The sequence below is a fragment of the Poromitra crassiceps genome (assembly GCF_964638095.1).
Source record: "Poromitra crassiceps genome assembly, chromosome: 16".
Taxonomy (NCBI): Eukaryota; Metazoa; Chordata; class Actinopteri; order Beryciformes; family Melamphaidae; genus Poromitra; species Poromitra crassiceps.
Window position 1 is genome coordinate 24,809,113 of NC_139645.1, and position 20,234 is coordinate 24,829,346.

At 45.2% G+C, this 20,234-nt stretch overlaps 3 protein-coding genes across 3 annotated transcripts in view; 2 read left to right on the forward strand and 1 right to left on the reverse strand.

Moving 5' to 3' along the window:
• The window catches only part of LOC310791117 (uncharacterized protein), a gene marked incomplete at its 3' end in the record, with an annotated part of 134,365 nt that extends 126,898 nt beyond the window's left edge, over positions 1-7,467 (forward strand). The window contains exons 16-17 of the mRNA XM_083652818.1: positions 6,845-7,018; positions 7,371-7,467. Coding sequence (XP_083508944.1) covers positions 6,845-7,018; positions 7,371-7,467 — 271 coding nt within the window. The remainder of the gene's footprint in view (positions 1-6,844; positions 7,019-7,370) is intronic.
• The window catches only part of LOC310791542 (NACHT, LRR and PYD domains-containing protein 3-like), a gene marked incomplete at its 3' end in the record, with an annotated part of 520,630 nt that overhangs the window by 166,802 nt on the left and 333,594 nt on the right, over positions 1-20,234 (reverse strand). The gene's annotated exons all lie outside the window — the stretch shown is intronic.
• On the forward strand, positions 2,425-3,481 carry LOC310791118 (uncharacterized protein; the record flags this gene model as incomplete). The annotated part of the gene is made up of 1 exon (XM_083652819.1): positions 2,425-3,481. One exon carries the CDS (start codon positions 2,425-2,427, stop codon positions 3,376-3,378), a length of 954 nt encoding a protein of 317 aa, XP_083508945.1. The 3' UTR covers positions 3,379-3,481.

Sequence of the window (20,234 nt, forward strand, 5' to 3'; positions counted from 1 at the left end):
ATGATGTTCAATGATGAATTTGTTGTCACTGTCCGAGAGTGGATGAAAAGCAATGAAAATTATGTGTCTGAAAATGAAGGTGCTGGTAATATGAATCAAAATGCTGGTAATCATGATGTTGTCACTGTCAATCAAAATGTTGGGATTTGTGATGGTATAAGTCCTGATGACAGTGTGTCCAGAGTGGGCAGAAAAGGTTCAAATAAAAGTTGCACCAGTATCCGGTCTACCACTTCTTCAGCACAAATTAAAGCAGCAGCAGAAAGAGCTGCAATTGTTGCTCGTATGGCAGCTTTAAAGGAGCTACAAGCATTGGAGGAAGAGGAACAAAAAATAAGGAGGAAAAAGCAACAACTGGAATTGGAAACCGAGCTAGCAGCATCTACTGCTAAGCTGTCAGTGTTGCATGCTTATGATGGACAGCATTCCTCTCATGCACCAACGGATGGCATGGACTCTTATTATAAAAAAGGGATAAAGGAGGCACCATGCATCACACTTGACCCTATGGCACAGCCATATGAGCCTGCAGTATGGAAACCAACACATTGCCACTCAATGCCACAGAGCAAACAACCAGCGATGGATGCTAGACCAAAGCAATGTTTCAGTGCAATAAACCAAGTTGTGGATGCACAGGACCAACAACATCAGCAAACATCACATGTCTTCCAAAGTGGTGCTACAATTGCTCAAGCAAATCAAAGTAGTGGACAATATGTAAATCAACAACAACAAAATGATCAAATTCCATCTGGAGATGTCATCACTATCATGAACAAACAAAATGAATTAACATCTGCACTTGTACATCAGCAGCGCCTACTCTCCTTGCCAACACGAGAGATTCCTATGTTTGAAGGAGATCCGTTTCAATACCAAGCCTTTATGAAATCATTTGAGCAAGGAGTGGAAAGCAAGGCCAGCGAAGCTGACTGCTTGTATTATTTGGAACAGTTCACCAAAGGACAGCCAAAGGAGTTGGTTCGTAGCTGCCAACATATGGCTCCTGAACGTGGCTACATTGTTGCTAAGGGACTCCTCCAAGAACACTTTGGAAATAAATATAAGATCGCCACTGCATATATTGAAAGGGCTTTGGTTTGGCCAACAATACGATCTGATGATGTTAAAGCCCTACAACCATACGCTTTGTTTTTGCGTGGTTGTACTAATGTCATGCAAGAACTCCATTATATGCAGGAATTGGATATGCCAACTAATATGAGAATGGTCATTTCCAAGTTGCCATACAAGCTCAGGGAGCGATGGAGAGCAAAAGCCCATGATATTATGGAAATCTCTAAAGATCGAGCTCATTTCATGGACATTGTTGTTTTTCTTGAGAAACATGTGCGCATACTGTCAGACCCGATCTTTGGTGACATTGAGGGCACGTCGCCACCAACAGCCGGTTTAAAGCCTTTCAACAAGTTTCATCTTCAGTCAAGCCACAGAGTGAGAGGAAGTAGCTTTGCCACTATAATAACATCAAGGGATTCAGAACATAAAACTACAACAAATGGCTCAAGGAGACAGGAGAGCTTATATTGTCAGTGCTGTTCACGTGCTCACCTTTTGGAGAAATGTCAACAATTTAAAGGCAAGAAGCACAGAGACAAGATTTGCCTTATAATGGAGAAAGGCATTTGTTTTGGATGCTTATGTACTGGCCACATAAGTCGGGACTGTAACAAGCGCTTGACCTGCGAAGTTTGTGAGCAACGACATCCTACTGTGCTTCATATTAAGAAGATGCATATGGAATCAGAACAAACAATTGAGGCACCAGAAGTGAAACAATCAACTCTCCCCCAGACATGTGGACGTACAGGGGATGGAAGAGATCATTGTATTCTGCCTATTGTTCCAGTGCAGGTCAAGTCAGCCAAGGGACATGAGGTCATACAGACCTATGCATTTTTGGACCCTGGCAGTTCTGCTACATTCTGTTCAGAAGATCTTATGCAGAAGTTGAGCATTCCAGGAAAAAGAACTAATTTCCTTTTGACAACTATGGGGCAGGAAAAGGTCGTTCCAGCATACTCCTTATCTGGAATGGAGGTGTCTGGTCTTGAGGAAAATAATTTTTATCCGCTCCCAGAAATTCTCACACAGAAGAAGATGCCAGTTACTGCAGATAACATCGCTACTGCTGCAGACTTGAAAAGGTGGCCTTATTTGTCAAAGATTTGTATCCCCAGCATAAAGGCCAATGTTGACATGTTGATAGGAACCAACGCTCCCAGGTTATTGGAACCTTGGGAAATTGTTAACAGTCGTGGAGATGGCCCCTACGCTATAAGAACAGTGTTGGGATGGGTCATCAATGGTCCCTTAAATGGAAATGGGCGTGGCAGCAATCTTGACATTGAGCTTCATTCTGTTGTGGTGAATAGAATTTCTGTATGCAACTTGGAGCTCATGCTGAACAATCAGTATAGCTACGACTTTAATGAAAAGTCCTCAGACGACAAGGAGATGTCTAGAGAAGACTGTAGATTCATGGAGATCATAAAACACTCAGCAACACTACAGGATCAGAGGTACTGGCTGAAGTTGCCGCTTAAGAAACCTGAAGTTCTCCTACCAAACAACTTTGCCGTGGCCAAGCAGAGGATACTTGGATTGAGGAGGAGGTTTGTGAAGAGCCCGCAGTTGCACAGGGACTATTCAAGCTATTTCAACGGAGTCATGTTTGGAGACAGACCCTTGAAGATTAATCATTCCAACAATGCCATAGTGAAGCCGCCGGAGCTGACGCCACAGGCTGCTGCCAAGGAGCTGGAGAGCGTGATGAAGAGGGTCAGGGAGGCCTCGTCCACCATCGCAGCTGTATTGGAACCAGTAGAGGAAAAGAAGCGCTCCCCCAGTCGCTCCAGGAAGCCGCGCCGCTCCCGCTCGCACTCGAAGACTCGCAAGAAGAGGTCCCGATCGAGAAACAGGAGCAAACTGTCTGTGAGGTTGTGGCCAAGGGTAAGCAACCCCCGCAGTGGCCACAGGAGGCGCTCTCGCTCCAAAGACAGGAGGCATAGCCGCAGTCGATCCAGGGAACACATAAGGAGGAGCAGAGGTCAGTCCAGGAGCCCTCGGGTTAAAAAACCTCGATCACCCTCACCGAGGAGGGGCAAGAGAGAGAAGAGGAGGGAGCGCAGCAGGGACAGGAAGGAGCGGTCTACATCCAAGAAGAGGAGTTTAGTTGCTGGAGATGTTGTCGTCATCATGGATCCTTCAGCTCCACGTGGTTCCTGGCCTCTTGACAGAGTGTTGGAGGTTTTCCCTGACAAAAGGGGCCTGGTGCGTTCTGTCAATCTACAAACCAAAAACAACGTTATTAAAAGACCTATAACGAAACTTTGTTTACTACAAGAGGTGTAGATTGAATTACATTGCATTTAATGTGGTGATGGTGCTGCATTTATGGTACTTGTGGGTTTTATATTTGGCTCCTCTGTGGTTTTGTATTGAATTGTTGTGTCTAGCCGCCACTAACAATTAGGGGGCGGTGTGTAGGAGCCAATTAGCGCTCTTCTATAAGTAAGACCAACCCCTTTGCTCTGATCAGGTGTTTCGCCCGGAAGAGCATACAGTTTTTGACCACACACACCCACGGTAGGCAGCTTGTTGCTGCAGTACCTAAATTACCTGTTTATTTGTTGTTTGTTTGCTACTGGAAATGCTGTGGAAACAAAGAGGATTACTAGAAAATAAATGTAACGAGTATCAAAGCAAGAAGTTGTCTGGACTTTGATTCAATCAAACAAGGTAACGTGTGCGTCAATCAGGTGAAGCCCTGGCATAGCACCTCAGTGGCTTAAAGCATTGGCTTAGCTTCTACAGGGGGTGTTGGTCTATATGTTCTCTGAGGGGAGGCGCAGTCTCCCACACTTTAAAAAACCCCTGGTGTAGACTAGAGTGACCTTCATACCTGACACCATCAGAGTTACAATATTTCATACCAATAATTAAGATTCAAGATTCAAAAACGTTATTGTCTGTCACAACGCAACAGACATTTTTCCTTCCACCAGACTCAGGTGCATGTTACAAAACACATTAAAAACACACAGACACATATAATTTTCTTTTTTCAAATATACATACTGCAGCATGCTCTGGGACGCATCATCAGTGATGTTAACTGGAGTCGTGAGGTGTTTCGGGTCTGTCAACATCATACACCCTCGCCCAGTAGACCCGGCCGAGGCCGATTACGACCCCGACCCGCGTCCCAGAAGCAGCCGCTCACAGATCAGCCTTCCTACTCTGTCTGCAACGTTGCCCGCGGAAGGGTTGATCACGCCCAATCCGCTGCAATAGAGTTAGTGCTACACCGCAGTGTTGCAAGACCTTCGGTGCATGGAGGTCTAAGGCCCTGTGGGGTGATTCCAGGCCGGGCACCTCCTTCGTATCACCAGAACCTCCCGTGGAAGAAGCCAATCCTACCATGCCATACCATGGGCAGGGAGGATGCCTCAAGAAGGCCTGTGCGCTGCATGTCATTCGCCTGTGCCGAGCACCTCGCTCTAGCCTGAAGGACACCAGGCCGCGCCGATGTTTGCGCAGATTTTCAGGAGGCTAATCCGTAGCGTTTGTGGATTTCTCCCTCACGAGAGAGCCAGACTGGGGTGCTAAAACCCATCCCGTACCGGATGCCGTCTCTCCGACCGTCAACTGTCTCTCCAGCTTGTCACCAAACTATACTTGGTTGTCACCTAGTCTATTCCTAAGTGTCACTGGCCAGGGGGAGCCAGGATTTTAGTTTCAAATATACATACTGCAGCATAAAAACTGACAAAAAAAACTGACAAAAGCAGTGTTAAGATGTTAAAAGTGCAGTGCCCATTTAAAAGACAATACTAGTAATAATACTAATGTATTATATAAACCATATATATACACACCTATATATGTGTGTGTGTGTGTGTGTGTGTGTGTATGTACAGTAACTAATCTCCCATGCAGACCCTGGCACCGTGACATGATTGCTAGCTACCTAGCTACTTGTGTATGAAAGTTTCCCCCAGTCTTCTCCTGCCTTCAGCTCATGTTAGAAATATCATAATTACAGAGAGTCACATGACCGAGCTGACAAAGTGGTAAATATGACGCTGTAGGCTCAAAACTTTAAAAGTTACTAAACCCCAACCAAATCTGTGGTGAAGCCAGACTGACTCTAATGGTGTCAGGCTGTTCTACTGAGCTGTTTTACCACAACTGAACAGCCTGTGGAGCTCACACTGAAATCTCCATCATTTTTCATTATTTTCTTAAACTGTTTTTTACAGAAATGCTTTAATATGATACAATTGCATTCATGTATTTTTTTCTGTTTGGTTTATGCTTATATTATACATTAATCACTTTTGGAAAATGTCTAATTCTATAGTATAAATTATTGTTGTTATTATTATTAGGAGGAGGAGGAGCTTAATAGGTTTTGATTAGGATGCTGGTCTGATAATCTCTCATTTCACATTAAATGTGTAAACAGTCTTTCTGTCTGTGAACTCTGAGACCTCAGCTCTGAAGTTCTGGGTTCTGGGTTTTCAGGCCCGGCGCACCTGTGGGTGTGCCTTAAGGTAAACCAGGCGTGGCCATGCTAAATCCTCACGTTTGCTCAATTCTTTGTGCTTAGAGCTCTGAAAAGCAGGTCTAAAACCCTGCTGCAGCCTGAGTGCACAATTATTCTCCGCACTGCTCCAGCAGGGCACGGGAAATCCTTGGGGCCCTATCTTGGTACAAGCGCTATCCGCTTTTTTGCGCTTGAGTCCAGGTTTGCACGCCTTACGTCTTATGCTATCTTCCCTGCATCTTATGCTATCGTCCGCCTCCCGCAAGTGCGAATTTGTGTGTTGGGCACGACACCTTCCAGTTTTGCGCCAGCGTCTGAGCCAAACACAGGTGTGGGCGTGCCCCAAGCCAAACCAGGTGTGTCCCCGCAATCCTTGCCTTCTGCTATCGTCAGCAAGCGCACAATTCTTTGCGCACGGATGTTCCATTAAAATACAAATGCCAGGACATCAAATTCTGCTGCTAAAATTGAGTAACAGCAGATTACTCAGTGAGGCAATCAACTATTATTCACTGAAAAACGTTTATCACATGTAAAGTGCCACAATCATGCTGATATCCTCTTTCTACAGTGGGCTAACCTCCCTCTCCCTCTCTCTCTCCAAAACCTTGTGTGTGCACACACACACACACACACACACACACACACACACACACACACACACACACACAGTAGAGTAGAGTTGTGTGGGCCAGTGATACAGTAACCCCCTTCCCTGCAATTGCACGCATGCAATAGCCTATTAAGATGAACCCGGCACTTGGGACAATTTTGATATGTTGAAATAGGCTAGAATTAAATTCTCACACATCCCTGCCTATTAAAGAAACAAATATTTTTACATGTGTATGTTAACATCATTTGGGTGATTTATGTGAAAATTATGAGGTGAAAATGATTATGATCGATAATACAAATATGTGCCGGGTTCTCCACACCCACAAACGGTATTAAAGGGAGTGAGAGACGGGAATCTGATTGGTTTGATTGATGTGATGCCCAGGGTCTGGGCTTTACATCAATCAAACCAATCAGTGTGGCCTGCATCATTCTTGCCTGCACAGGTGATAAGCACGCCCATTTCATGATTTTGCATGGAGCACACAGGCATTTTGCGCAGCAGGGAGAATAGCAGAGGGCTTGGGCACGCCTCCAAATTGCACGAGTGCCCACCGTTAAACACAGCACAAGCACTAATCAGTGTGTTTGTGAGACCAGGGCCCCTGGTCTCAGCTGTGAAGTTCAACTTCTTCTTTATTCTTTATTCAGATTGAGGTTCTGCTTGTTGACAAGGGTTCACTGTGAAGTCGTGGCCTCAGCTCTGAAGTCCAACTCCCATCTGACAGAACTGGACCTGAGTGACAGCAACCTGCATGATTCAAAAAAAGTGAAGCTGCTCTGTGCCGGACTGGAGAGTCCACACTGCAGACTGGAGACTCTGAGGTCAGACATCATATTTAATAATGTGCTGATATGAATATTATATGGATTTTGTAATGTGTGGACGTCTGTATAGAGTCGATCAATCTGAAATCAGACATGATCTGAAGCAGAACTTCCGCAGCTCCGTTGTGACGCGTTGTGACGTGAAACGCGTCACAACGGCGCGCTTTGCCAGAGGAGGAAATGGGAGATCTCTGTGAGGAAAAAACAGAGAGAGGTAAACACTGACCATGTGCTTATTTTACCAAGAGTATTAATGATACAAAGTGGGTTGATTACCAGTAAAGCCATCCTTTAAAGTATTGTATCTATTTGTGTTCTTTATTTTTGTTGCGTCAAACTCTTCCAACAGGCTGGCAAGTTTGACACAAAACAACAACACACCAAACCTCCATCCAAAAACACATAACAGTAGTACAGTAGATCAGGCTGCCATCAAAGCCCTGTGAAGCTGATATTAGTCATAATGAGTTTATGAAGTCTGTCTTCAGTCAAATGTGAAGAAAGAGAAAGTGGATTATATCACACAGCATCAGACTCCAATGCTTCATGTATCACAAACATCCACCACTGCCAATTTAGCATGCTATGGCATGGTATTGTTTCAGTGGTGTTGATGTGACTGGAGCTACCAGAGCTACACACACACACACACACACACACACACACATGCACACACACACACACACGCACACACACACACACACACACACACACACACACAGAGTGAGAACTAACTTGAACAATGAATCTAACATTAAAAATAGCTACTGTAGCAGGGACAAGGTACAGTGTCCCTGCTACAGTAGCTATTTTGAATGCTAGATTCAGTTATAGCCAGTTTACAGTAGGCCTGACTGAGCAGTGAGCGCTGAACTGCAGGTATTCATGGTGAAAATCCTGAAAGCATTTAGTTATGTTATCTTAAGCTGATGAATCTCAGTTAGCTGGCAAGCTAGTAGGTCTAGATCAATTTTAGGCAGTGTAGCCACTATAAGTTAGTTGACAAATGGTCTCAGTTAGCTGAAGCTGACAATTCAATCAAACTAAAAAAATAAGCTGTCCAGCTAAATGCTTTCGGTACTTTAAGTGATAGAACACAACCACAATCACTTACCCGGTTTCTGAAGTGGATCTCCACCGGCCATACCCGCGGCAGATACTAATTGGGCTTGGGAATCAATACCAGAATGCAATCCAAATCAATCCCATAATCCAATGCAATGCAAGATTGCACATTGCATCTTGCATCTCAGTGATGGCATCATTGATGATGTCATCAGTGATGTCATCCTTCCTGGCTGAGGCTATATAAATTCAGTGATGATGTCATCATCCGTGATGCTGTCATCAATGATGTCATCAGCAGGCAAGGCCGCGATGCGCAGTGGTGATCAAATTAACAATCAAGAATCAAAAAAGGAACGTTATTCTCTGTTCATTGCCATTCATATTTTTTTTCAGCGCTGGTACAGGAAGTGACGTTTCACTTTGTCTCTCTATAAGAGCAAGTGAGCCAGCACAGCAGGTGAGCTGCAGGGTGGACATGCTGCCTAGGATGTTCAGCTGTAATAATTTGAATTGTTATAATAGTATGATCAGATCTCGGTCACCAATCATACATGTTGCTACCTTGGAAACAAGAGAGAAATAAATGAGAAAACAATCAATACGACTGACTACCTTCTCCTCTAGGCCAGTGGTTCTCAAAGTGGGGTCCAAAAAAACTATTTTCACTATAGTTCCATCCATAAGTATCACAATGACAGAATACATGACTATTTTGGTCATGGGTTTCATACACTTTCTGTAATAAAACATCCAAAAGCAAATATCTTATCAGATGGGGGACCCTGAGACAAAATCTTATCAAATGGGGGTCCGTGGTCTAATTTGTGTCAGTTTAGGGGTCCTTGATGTGAAAAAGTTTGAGAGCCACCGCTCTACACCATGTGTATCTGTTTAAGTCAAGTCAAGTCAAGTTTATTTATATAGCCCTAATTCACAAGCATGTCTCAGAGGGCTTCACAGAAAGTATGTCTAGCTAATTCTAGCTGACACAACAGTAACAAGAATATACAGAATAAAGATAACATTTGAACAATTGATAATATAGAAAATATAGGAATGAGGGGAGAGCAGAGGAGAGCGCAGGAGAAGGGAGAAGAGCAGGGGGAATGTGAGAGAGTGATGGGGTGGGGAGCGTATAGGAGGTGGGGAAGGAGCAAGAGGAGAGGGGAAGGGAGGGGAGGTGTGGGGGAGAAGAGAGCAGGGGGAGGGAGGAGGTGGGGAGAGAATGAGCAATATAGACGGAGGAGAGGGGGGAGGTGGGGAGAAAATAGGAATGTGGAGGAGGAGAGAAGGAGAGATGGGGGTGCAGGGGAGGGAGAGCCAGGGTAGAGAAGCAGGGGGAGCGTGAGGGAGGGAGGAGGCGGGGAGACCTCTCCTCTCCGCCCCCCCCCCCCCCCAAGAGAGGACAGAGAGGAGGAGAGAACAGAGAAGGAGAGGTGGGAGGGTGCAGGGGAAGGAGTGCAGGGGGAGAGGAGGAGAGAACAGAGAAGGAGAGGTGGGAGGGTGCAGGGGGAACGCGGGAGGCGGGGGAGGGAACAGACCTCTCCGCCCCCTCCCCCCCCCCCCGAGAGGACAGAGAGGAGGAGAGAGCAGAGAAGGAGAGGTGGGGGGGTGCAGGGGAAGGAGTGCAGGGGGAATGTGAGAGAGGGGAGAGGACAGAGAGGAGGAGAGAACAGAGAAGGAGAGGTGGGAGGGTGCAGGGGAGGGAGAGCAGGGGGGAACGTGGGAAGAGGCGGCGGGGGAGGGAAGAGCATGGAAAGAGAGGAGGCGGGGGGGGAGTGGGAAATGTGGGAGAGGGGGGAACAGGAGGGGGAAGAAGGGAAAGGAGCGGGGGAAAGAGAAAGAGAGGGGGGGGGAAGATCAGACAACTGACTACTCTAAGCATTAACCAGAGCTAACTGGGACATAGTATCTAGCTAATCTACAGCCTAATCTGGCCTATCCTTCTCTGCTCTAGTCTGATCTTTGCCTGAACACTATAACAGGTCAGCCTTAGGCTGTAGCTAATCTATCGCCTACCTAAACTGTTCTAAACCAACCGGCAGCCCTCGACCAGTGATGAAGAGCACCGATGCCCCCCGCCCCGGCCCCCCCCCCCCCCCCCCCCCCACATAAGGCGTGGGAGAGAAGGCCGGGCCGGGACACAGCGGCGTCCCCACACCCCCAGTGAACGCAAGAAAACCTTTCCACCATATGGATTGCCTCAGTGACTTGGCTTGGCTGAGGAGGAACCTTGTGAGGTCGTTGTGCTACAGGGGCCCAGCAATGGTCGCCTGGGTAAACCCACCCCCCACGCGACCCGCTCCCAGACCCGCCCCCAGCTAGTGACTGGGAACTGAGAGAGCAGGCCACGCGGGGGGCGGGCCCACCCAGGCAGTGGACCCAGCAGTGGACCCCCATCCGGGCACTCCCCTCCGAGACAGGCCGAGAGATGCCGGGCTAAACCATGTACAGAGTTTTCCGGCAATGAAACTCTGTAAATGGTTTATTATGGAAATAAAATTTACAAAAGAACAGAAAATTGAAAATGTAAAAAAGAGTCCAACAGAGGGATATAAAAATGTAGTTTTTAAATGATCCTAAAATCAGGGAAGGGAGTTGAAAATGTAAAAAGTAGAGTCCAAAGGAAATAGAAAATGTAGTCTTTAAGTGTTCGTAGGTTTAGAGAATACTAGCTAAGAGGAGGGGAGGGGAGGATAAGAGTCGGAGGTGATGATTAAGGGGAGGGGAGGATAGGAGTTGGAGGTGATGAGGCCGGGGGGGGGGTCCCCCCCTTCCCTTAGGCAGGCAGGTGACCAGGATGATGAGGATAGGGGTCGGTGGTGGTGAAGAGCCCGGGGTGTCAGACAGTAGAAGGAGTAGCGGGTAGATGGCCTAGAGTGACGACAGGTGGCTAGGGCGATGACGGCCGGACCTAGGGCTGCAGCGGCGGGGGTGTACGTCAGGCCAATGAAGGACACCTGAGGGGGAGAGAGAGAAGAGAGCGGGGGAATCTGCGCAGAGGTGGAACTAACTCTATAGACAACAATAAAATTAGGTCAAAACAAAATTTATTAGGATTTTTTTTTTAGGATGACTAATACTATACTGCTAATTCAGGTCTAAGTACCACCTAACACCACTGTCAATGATTCAGGATTCAAGTCAGGATTCTGTATAGCCTCCAAATGTCCACTAGATCTAGAGATGCCTTCATTCCTTGAATTTCACAGAGAGCCTGGGGATGGTTATTGTAGGAATGAGTACCTGCACGCTCTTTGTTTATATTTAAAACTGTATTGTTGCGTTACTGTAATTAGTTACTTTTTTAGTAACTAAGTAATATAAGGCGTTCCGCCTTACACAGCACAATGCTGACGAAGGCTGTTTGCTGAAACGCGTACGTTGTGATACATACAGGAATAAAACTTCAAAGGACATTTTTGAGTGCTGGCTCTTTCTCTCATGCTCTATGGAAACTCCTGTGCCTTGCACCTAAAACTTTTTCGTCTGGTGAGTGTGCGTGCTGATAGCTCCCCAGCTAGTCTGCTTTGAACATAAGTTATCTATTGTAACATCTAGCATAGATCTCCCTCTTCCGTTCTCATCAGTTTGGACAGCGTGGACTGTGTGTTGCAGTTCCTTCTTTTTTCTGATCCCTCCCCCCCCATTTTCTCACCAGTTTTAATTGGCCAATTTCCCCCTGCTGCCCCAGTCGGTGCTCCAACCTCTGCCGATCTGGGGAGGGCTGTAGACTAGCACCATGCTTCCTCTGACACATGCGCAGTTGCCAGCCGCTTATTTTCACCTGACAGCGGGGAACTACACCGGCAGGACGTAGCACGTGGGAGGATCACGCTATTGCAGGGATACTCAACTTGCTTTGCCCGGGGGCCACTTTCGTGAAATGATAGGAGGCCAGGGGCCAGTTAATAAACAATCAATATACATTTTTCTGTAGCGGATTGTAGGTGTCAGACGGAGTTTAGTCTGACAATGTTGTGCACAACGGATAGTTACTTAGGTTAAGTACATACATAAGTGTCTGGGTAGCGAGCAGACGGCGGTATTTGACAATTTAGCAGCTAAATCATAGATTATTGAAAGATATTCCATATTCCAGACTGAAATGCTATAACAGAAGTGTGAGTATTGGCCAGAATTACATGAACATTTGGACACTTATTCAGCGGGTATCTTGCATGTTGCGTTCAGGTGCACTGTAAAAAATAAAAAATATTATTTTATTTTTTTTTGCAATTCCATCGCGGGCCACACAGGGGGCGCCGCAGGCCGGCAGTTGAGTATCACTGCGCTATTGCCACCAGTTTCCTTCCGCCCTGAACAGGCGCCACAACCGAACAGAGGAGGCGCTAGAGCAGCGACCAGGACACACCCATAATCCGGCTTCCCACCTGCAAACACAGCCAATCGTGCCTGTATGGACACCCGACCAAGCCGGAGGTAGCATGGGGACGTGAACCTGCGACCCTTGTGTTGTTGCAGTTCCTTCTTAAACAAAATCATAACCCCCCTACTATTTCTAAGGCCATGACTAATATATATATATATATATATATATATATATTCGGTTCAAGTATACATACTACTGCATGCGCTGGGACGCGTCATCAGTGATGTTAACTGGGGTCGTGGGGTGTTTCGGGTCTGTCAACATCATACACCCTCGCCCAGTAGACCCAGCCGAGGCCGATTATGACCCCGACCCGCGTCCCAGAAGCAGCCGCTCACGGATCAGCCTTCCTACTCTGTCTGCAACGTTGCCCGCGGAAGGGTTGATCACGCCCAATCCGCTGCAATAGAGTTTAGTGCTACACCGCAGTATTGTGAGACCTTCGGTGCATGGAGGTCTAAGGCCCTGTGGGGTGATTCCAGGCCGGGTACCTCCTTCGTCTCACCAGAACCTCCTGCGGAAAAAGGCAATCCTACCATGCTGTACCATGGGCAGGGAGGATGCCTCAAGGAGGCCTGTGCGCTGCACGTCATACACCTGCGGCAAGCACCTCGCTCTAGCCTGAAGGACCCCAGGCCGCGCCGATGTTTACGCAGATTTTCAGGAGGCTGATCCATAGCATTTGTGGATTTCTCCCTCACGAGAGAGCCAGGCTAGGGTGCTTAAACCCATCCCGTACCGGATGCCATCTCTCCGACCGTCAACTGTCTCTCCAGCTTGTCACCAAACTATACTTGGTTGTCACCTAGTCTATTCCCAAGTGTCACTGGCCAGGGGGAGCCAGGGGTTTCGGTTCAAGTATACATACTACTGCATGCGCTGGGACGCGTCATCAGTGATGGGCAACGATTACTGTAATGCACTGTATATATATATATATATATATATATACAGTATATATACACACATATCATTCATATTCTAGCCACTAAATAAAAATATATATATAATTTCTTTGCAGAAAATGTCAGACCAAAAACCCCACCTGTTTCCATCAGTGAGCCCACTGGCTCACAGATGGTGCAGGGCAGAGTACCTGTAAAGGTGGGCCAGTTGCGATGACCCTATCATATTTTGCATATACTATATATATATATATATATATATATATATGGGATATACAGTATATATGGGATTTATATACTGTATATCCCCAGCCCATTCGGATTTCCATTTTAACTCACTTCCTAGATATGATAAAATCCTGCTATATTTGATTTGCTCTAATCTGTTGCTTCCGTATAGGCAATTGACCTATCGCTAAGCCCCACCCCCCGTCCTCACTCGAACAAACACAACGCAGGCTGACTAGAATAAATGGCAGCCGTCACTGTCAAAGTTACATCCCAAGACGCTCTTCACAACTTTTTGAGGCCAGATATTGTCTAGAAGCCATCATAAAGTACTTCACTATGCCATGGAGGGCGATGTACAACATTTAAAGCTATCGATAAAAATAAATTAGATAAGTGCATGGAAACGGCTTTAGCGAATCAAACCAAACATGCACTTTTAACGAAGGAAGACAACGAGATAACCAGTGGGGATAACAGGCGACTGACATCCAGATCCACATTTTATTCACTTGAGTAACCTCTCCGTGGATTATATATATGCCGAATTGAAGAGTGGCGCCTGGCAGTCTGTTTTATGTAGGCCTACCTCTGTATAATCAACAAACTTTAAATTAATATAGTAGGCCTACCTCTGTATAATCAACAAACGTTAAATTAATATAGTGTCGATGTTTTTCATAGCGAGACAACAGCATGCACGCATGGGTGTAGCAGATCAGGAGAGGCATAGCCTACAGCAGACCACTTTTTCCATCATGTTTTCTCTTTAGACTACCTCACATTTATTTGGGGAACGAGATTAATTCCCTCGTTTTAGGGTTTGACTGGTGTCTGGCGATGTTTTAATCACATCAATCAATGCGCCTCCTCTTCAACCAACTCTGGCATTACGTGCATAACGTAATGACTGGAAACTCGCATAATTCAGCATTTTCTTTTGCCGACTTTCTGAATACCATGATGATATAATGATACTTTTGGATCACGGAAGGCAAATGAGGGAGAGAACTCATGTCGCTGTCACCATGATGCAGATTTAACGTCCAAAACAGCAGCATCATTGTGGATGTGAGTGGATCTACGTTTACTAGTTTAATATTATCAATTGCCTGGCCTCCCAGGATACCTCGTAATGGTCAATTTACCCCCATGCACATCGTTTGACCATTTTTTCAACTTATAAATGTGTATAAGTGGAGTGTATTGTAGAGCTGCACGCGCTGTGATTGGCTTGTCTGCGTTCGTGGCGGGACTTAGCGATAGGTCAATTGGATGGTTCAGGTTAAGTTAGGGTCCAGTTAGGGTTAAGTTCCCCATCCAATTCAAATTCTGCTTGTATTTCAACTTTTCCAGATAAAAATCTGAAAATTGTGTCCCCAAAAAAGTGGATTCTGGACCATAACTAAATATTTATTTATTTATTTTAAACTACTTGGCATTTAGATGTATTCATCTGGTCTGTTACAGAAAGTGTTCAAGGAAAATGGGCCAATCCTGAAACAGGAGTGACAGTCTGTCTGGTTTCAGATGGAAAGACTATATAAGGCTGCCATGATGCTGATCCACACTGACAACATGCTGAAGTCCATTGGATTATAAGACACTGGATTGGTTAAAGATTTAAAGGAGTATTGTATTTTATTGCTTTATTCTTTATTCAGATTGAGTGGTTGCAGCTTGTTGGAGACTGACTGTGAAGTTCTGACCTCAGCTCTGAAGTCCAACTCCTCCCATCTGAGAGAGCTGGACTTGAGTTACAATGACCTGCAAGATTCAGGATGGAACCTTCTCTCTGTTGGACTGGACAGTCCAGAATGCAGACTGGAGACTCTCAGGTAAAGTCAGTTTACAGTTTTTCTCAGTTGATTCAACACATTTCCCAAACTGAGGTCCATTCTCTCAAAACAGGATTCCTGAATCTGCAAAGGTTGTCCTGAAGGTTTTACTTGATGATTTGACTTTTATTGGTACAGCTTCACGCCAGTGAAGCTAGTTGAAAATAGAGCAGCTAGATGTTAAACAGTGGGAAGGTGACAACATCATCTACCCAGTTTTAACATCTGTCCTCTGGTTACTAGTTAGAGAATTCATATTAAAATGTCACTGAACACATTTAAAGCAGGCTAGTTTTGGTCCTGAATTACACTGTGGAGATAGTTAGTTCCCTGTGAGCTGAGACTGTGGAAAGCCTTCCTGAGCTACTGAGGCTGCAGATTTACTATCCATTTGTTTTTAAAGTGTTTCCTAATTTATATCCGCTTTTTTATTTTTTCATGGCTCGTTGTGCAGCATAACAAATCATGTGCCATTTTGGAGGATTATTGATCCAATCACCTTATAGCACCATGTGTGGAAATCAAACCAGTTTTCCTGTCAGTGTTAGTGTGAACCTGCTTTAGACCAGGGCCTCAACAGTACAGTCTGTCAGTAGAAATCATACAATGATGACATTACATAAGGGTCAGTAAGCCTCATCAACACAGTCTGTCAGTAGAAATAATACAATAATGACACAATATAACAATAGCATGTCTTCTTGTGCTTCAGGCTGAGTGTCTGTCAGCTGTCAGAGAGAAGCTGTGAAGCTCTGGCCTCAGTTCTCAGCTCCCAGTCATCTAATCTGAAAGAGCTGGACCTGACTAACAATGACTTCCAAGATTCAGGAATGAAGCTTCTCTCTGCTGGACTGAGGAGTCCACACTGTAGACTGGAGAGTCTCAGGTCAGGATCACCATTACTGTTCAACAGACCATTTAAAGTCTACTCTACATTCGTATGAAAATACCTGAACTCTCATTTTCCTGCTGATGTAATTTTTGAAACCAGCTGGGAAACCAAAATGCAATGATCTTTGTTCTCCAAATATTGAGTGAGATGCAGCCCTTTATGTCTTGACTGTTTCCAAACTGTTTTGAGAAAAACGGCCTCAAAGTTTGACAAAGTAAGCTAGTTATGCTTGTCACCCTAACTTTATGAGCTGCATTTGAATTTCACAATAATCGCTACAGAGAATGAAAACCAATGGTTTATTTGACTAAAATCTTCTGAAACCCCAAAACAGCCAAAATCAGCATTTTCTTATAAAATCAAGTTTCTACACAAACAGTGGGCCTGTGCTACATGTGACTGATTTTGTCCGAGCATGTCACATATAATAAGTGATTTCAGAGCAGTTTATTAATGGGAATATCCAACATGTAGCTGGTTTTAAGAGCTTTCACTGAGAGCTATGATCTCTTTTTTAGAGGGTTAGGTTTAGGCTCAAAATAAACAATTACAAACTATTAGTGTTGAGTGAAGAAGCTGAATATGTTATTACAAAAATGTTCATATCAGGCGATGTTGAGTTTCATAACTATGCAAAATCACTATTTCTGTAGGTTTCAGTGGTTAATGTTGCTACTGAATAAAAGTTGAAAGAGTCCAATTTAATGTCAAACACATCTTTACTGCCACAATACTCCCCTTAGTTGTAACATTGAGGGTATCCAATACCTGACTGCCTTCAAGACAAGAATATAAAGTAGTGAGCAGGACCAGATGCAGCTGGAGCAGTTTGTAGAGTTTGAAAGAGGAGAAAACCTCCTGAAAAGTCACATTGAACACGTTGGTGAACACATTCAACAACAGATCCTCCTGGAAGCCAATACAGCAGCAACTGGTCGGCAGTTACATTGCATTTCTTTTCGTGGTTCACACTAAAATTAATATTTACAGTGGCAGTGAGCTTCAGTTGGTGCTCTCGGCTGAAGGCCTTTAAGCTGCCAGCTGGCTGCCATGCAAAGAGCTGAACTTTGTTACACCATAAGCAATCGTGCTTTAGAGCAGTGTTTCTCAACTGGTGGGTCGGGACCCAAAGGTGGGTCGCGGGGCCGTTTTGAATAGGTCGCAGATGTGTGCATGAGAAAAACTTATGTCTACTCATTGAGAATGCTGGCATCGACGGCCAACATTACTATCTTTCAGATGCTAGCAGGCTCATTTTAAAGCGAGAGTGAAGATACTAGTACCATATGAAACTAGAAGACCTAATGCATCCATTAGTACCAACATGCCGTGTGTGTGTGTGTGTGTGTGTGTGTGTGTGTGTGTGTGTGTGTGTGTGTGTGTGTGTGCAGGTTGTCAGGCTGTCAGGTCACAGAGGAAGGCTGTGCTTCTCTGGCCTCAGCTCTGAGCTCCAACCCCTATCATCTGAGAGAGCTGGACTTGAGCTACAATAATCCAGGTGCCTCAGTGAAGCTGCTCTCTGTTGGACTGGAGGATCCACAATGGAGACTGGACTCTCTCAGGTACGGAGAGCAAATGTCTGTTTGTGAAAAACTGATGTTTGGTCAGGACCCCTTTTTAACGCACTGGATACCCCTCTTTCCTCATTCTTCAAAACCACAACAGCGTAGCAACAACTTGTGTCACGGTTATGTTTAGGCACCTAAAGCAACTGGGTTAATGTTAGAGAAATGGTTTGGGTTAGGCAGGCATAAATAATATTAAATGTAATGTAATGAAATGTACTTACTTTGAACATGCTGGGAATCGAACCCCGGTCTCCAGCATTGAAGAGGAGGGTATATACTCTGCCTGCTCCTCTCTCTCTCTCTCCTTGCCTGTTCATGCCCATTTTCTCTGTCCAGAGAATAATATTCCTGTATAGAGTCGTTTCCATGTTGCCAGACACTATGACAGTTTGAGTCTCCCAGCAGCAAAACAAGATATTTTAGTGAACTAGGGGTGTTAATGATTAACCGATAGTCCGTTAACTGCCGTTAAGAACGTAACCGATTAAAATTAATTAACTGTTTTGACTGACAACATTGTTACTTTGTGTCATCAATTCAGTCTTCATAGCTCAGTGTGTTAATTATACCAACAACAGATGAATGATGAAACAAAACAGATGCTAAAATTAGCCGCAAGCTCGCGCTAGCAACAGCATAGAATGAATACACTCTAAAAGTAAATCTGTAAATACTGCGACGCCGTTCTCAAAATTCAACTCCAGGGGCAATTTATGATTCCCCGACGAGCATCGCTCAACGTCACGTTACGTTCCATTATCGCTGGACGCTGATTGTGGACGCTGTCACTCATAAAAGTTATAGCTAAATATTAATACTAGGTGATTGGAGCAGGCATCGTGCGTGCAGACTAGAGACAATAACACAGAAGCCTTGCTTTATGGTGGAAAAGAAGCGTGGTGGACGGAGAGGGATTTCATGAAGTTTATTGAACCAGGCGATCACGTCCCCCTTTGCTGAAATGACTATTAACTCATTGAGTGCCAATGACGACTAAAGTCGTCAATTGAAAAAGTAACGTTCAGTGCCAATGACGACTAAAGTCGTCAATTGCGTTTTTTGACGGTGGGACGTGGATCTAAGCCTATTACATCTCCTATAAAAATATGGGAGCTATTGAATGTGTATAACCTATTTTACAGACCCATTAGGTGGCGACAGTGCTCTCCAGATTAGAGAAAGTTGAGGGAAAAAAGCAGAAAAAGCCTGCTTTTCAGTGTCGCGCTGGGAGCACAAGGCTGAGCGCTCCGAAAATAGACTGGGTGCAGTGCACTTTCAAACGCGCAGCAGAAAGCCGATAATCGGACGCAGCTTCATCCCAGCTCACAACCGGAGCCCCATCCAGACTCCCCCGACGAGCGGCCGCCATCTGAACGTGGATCCGTGAGGCAGCAGAGCCTGCCATAGCAGCCAGCAGAGACTCACTTGACACACGCAGCAGCCACTGCCAGCCAGCAGAGCGAGCAAAGCCACCAGAGACACTCCCACGGACGAGGAGTTTGGAGTTGAGGGGGGTGTGGGTGCCGTTTATTGAAGGAAATTACTGTTCAGATGTTTCAGGTCAGAAAATATTAGTTTCAGAGTCAGTGATTTGCTTGAAATGCTATATTTCACAAAAGGCTCAATAACTCAGCTTCTAGATAGAAACGCCTGATTTTGCTGTTTTTGACCTATCTTCTCCGGCTGATAATTAAAGAACGGAAAATGATATCAATAAACTTTTTTTTGCTGCTGATACAATAGAGTCTCATCGTTCTTTGTGCGTGTTCGGTGTTTACATAGTAATATCACACAATATTCTGTGGGCCTCGAGAAATCACTGAAAACGCTCTGAAACTCTGGCACTGGGAGTGTCCGTTCTCCAAAAGTGGCTGGCACTCAATGAGTTAAGGACAGGCGGCTGTTCAAAGGAGGTGAGCCTTATTGTTTTTAGGCTAATTATAGTTTTATTATTATTTTCATGCCATGAATGTCACATAAATGATATGCAGCTATTGTGTGACTGTGAGGTTAAATAGAACTTGAACTGAGAGAAAGACGAGACTTGATATTTTTTTACGGGGGGGGGGGGGGGGGGGTTGGGGGAGAGAAACAACGTTAACAATTAACCGATTAACTGATTGTTAAGTTGCGCAACTAACGGTTAAGGAAAATGCATGAAATTCCCATCCCTATAGCGAACGTGGAATGACGGTGCACAATTGCCCGACTGGGTTACACTGGTAGTTGTTTGACGAGCTGTAAACTAGACTATCTCGGTGATTTACTCAACCAATAGTTATAACTGTGGCCCGTGCATCTCTACTGCACCATGATATCGA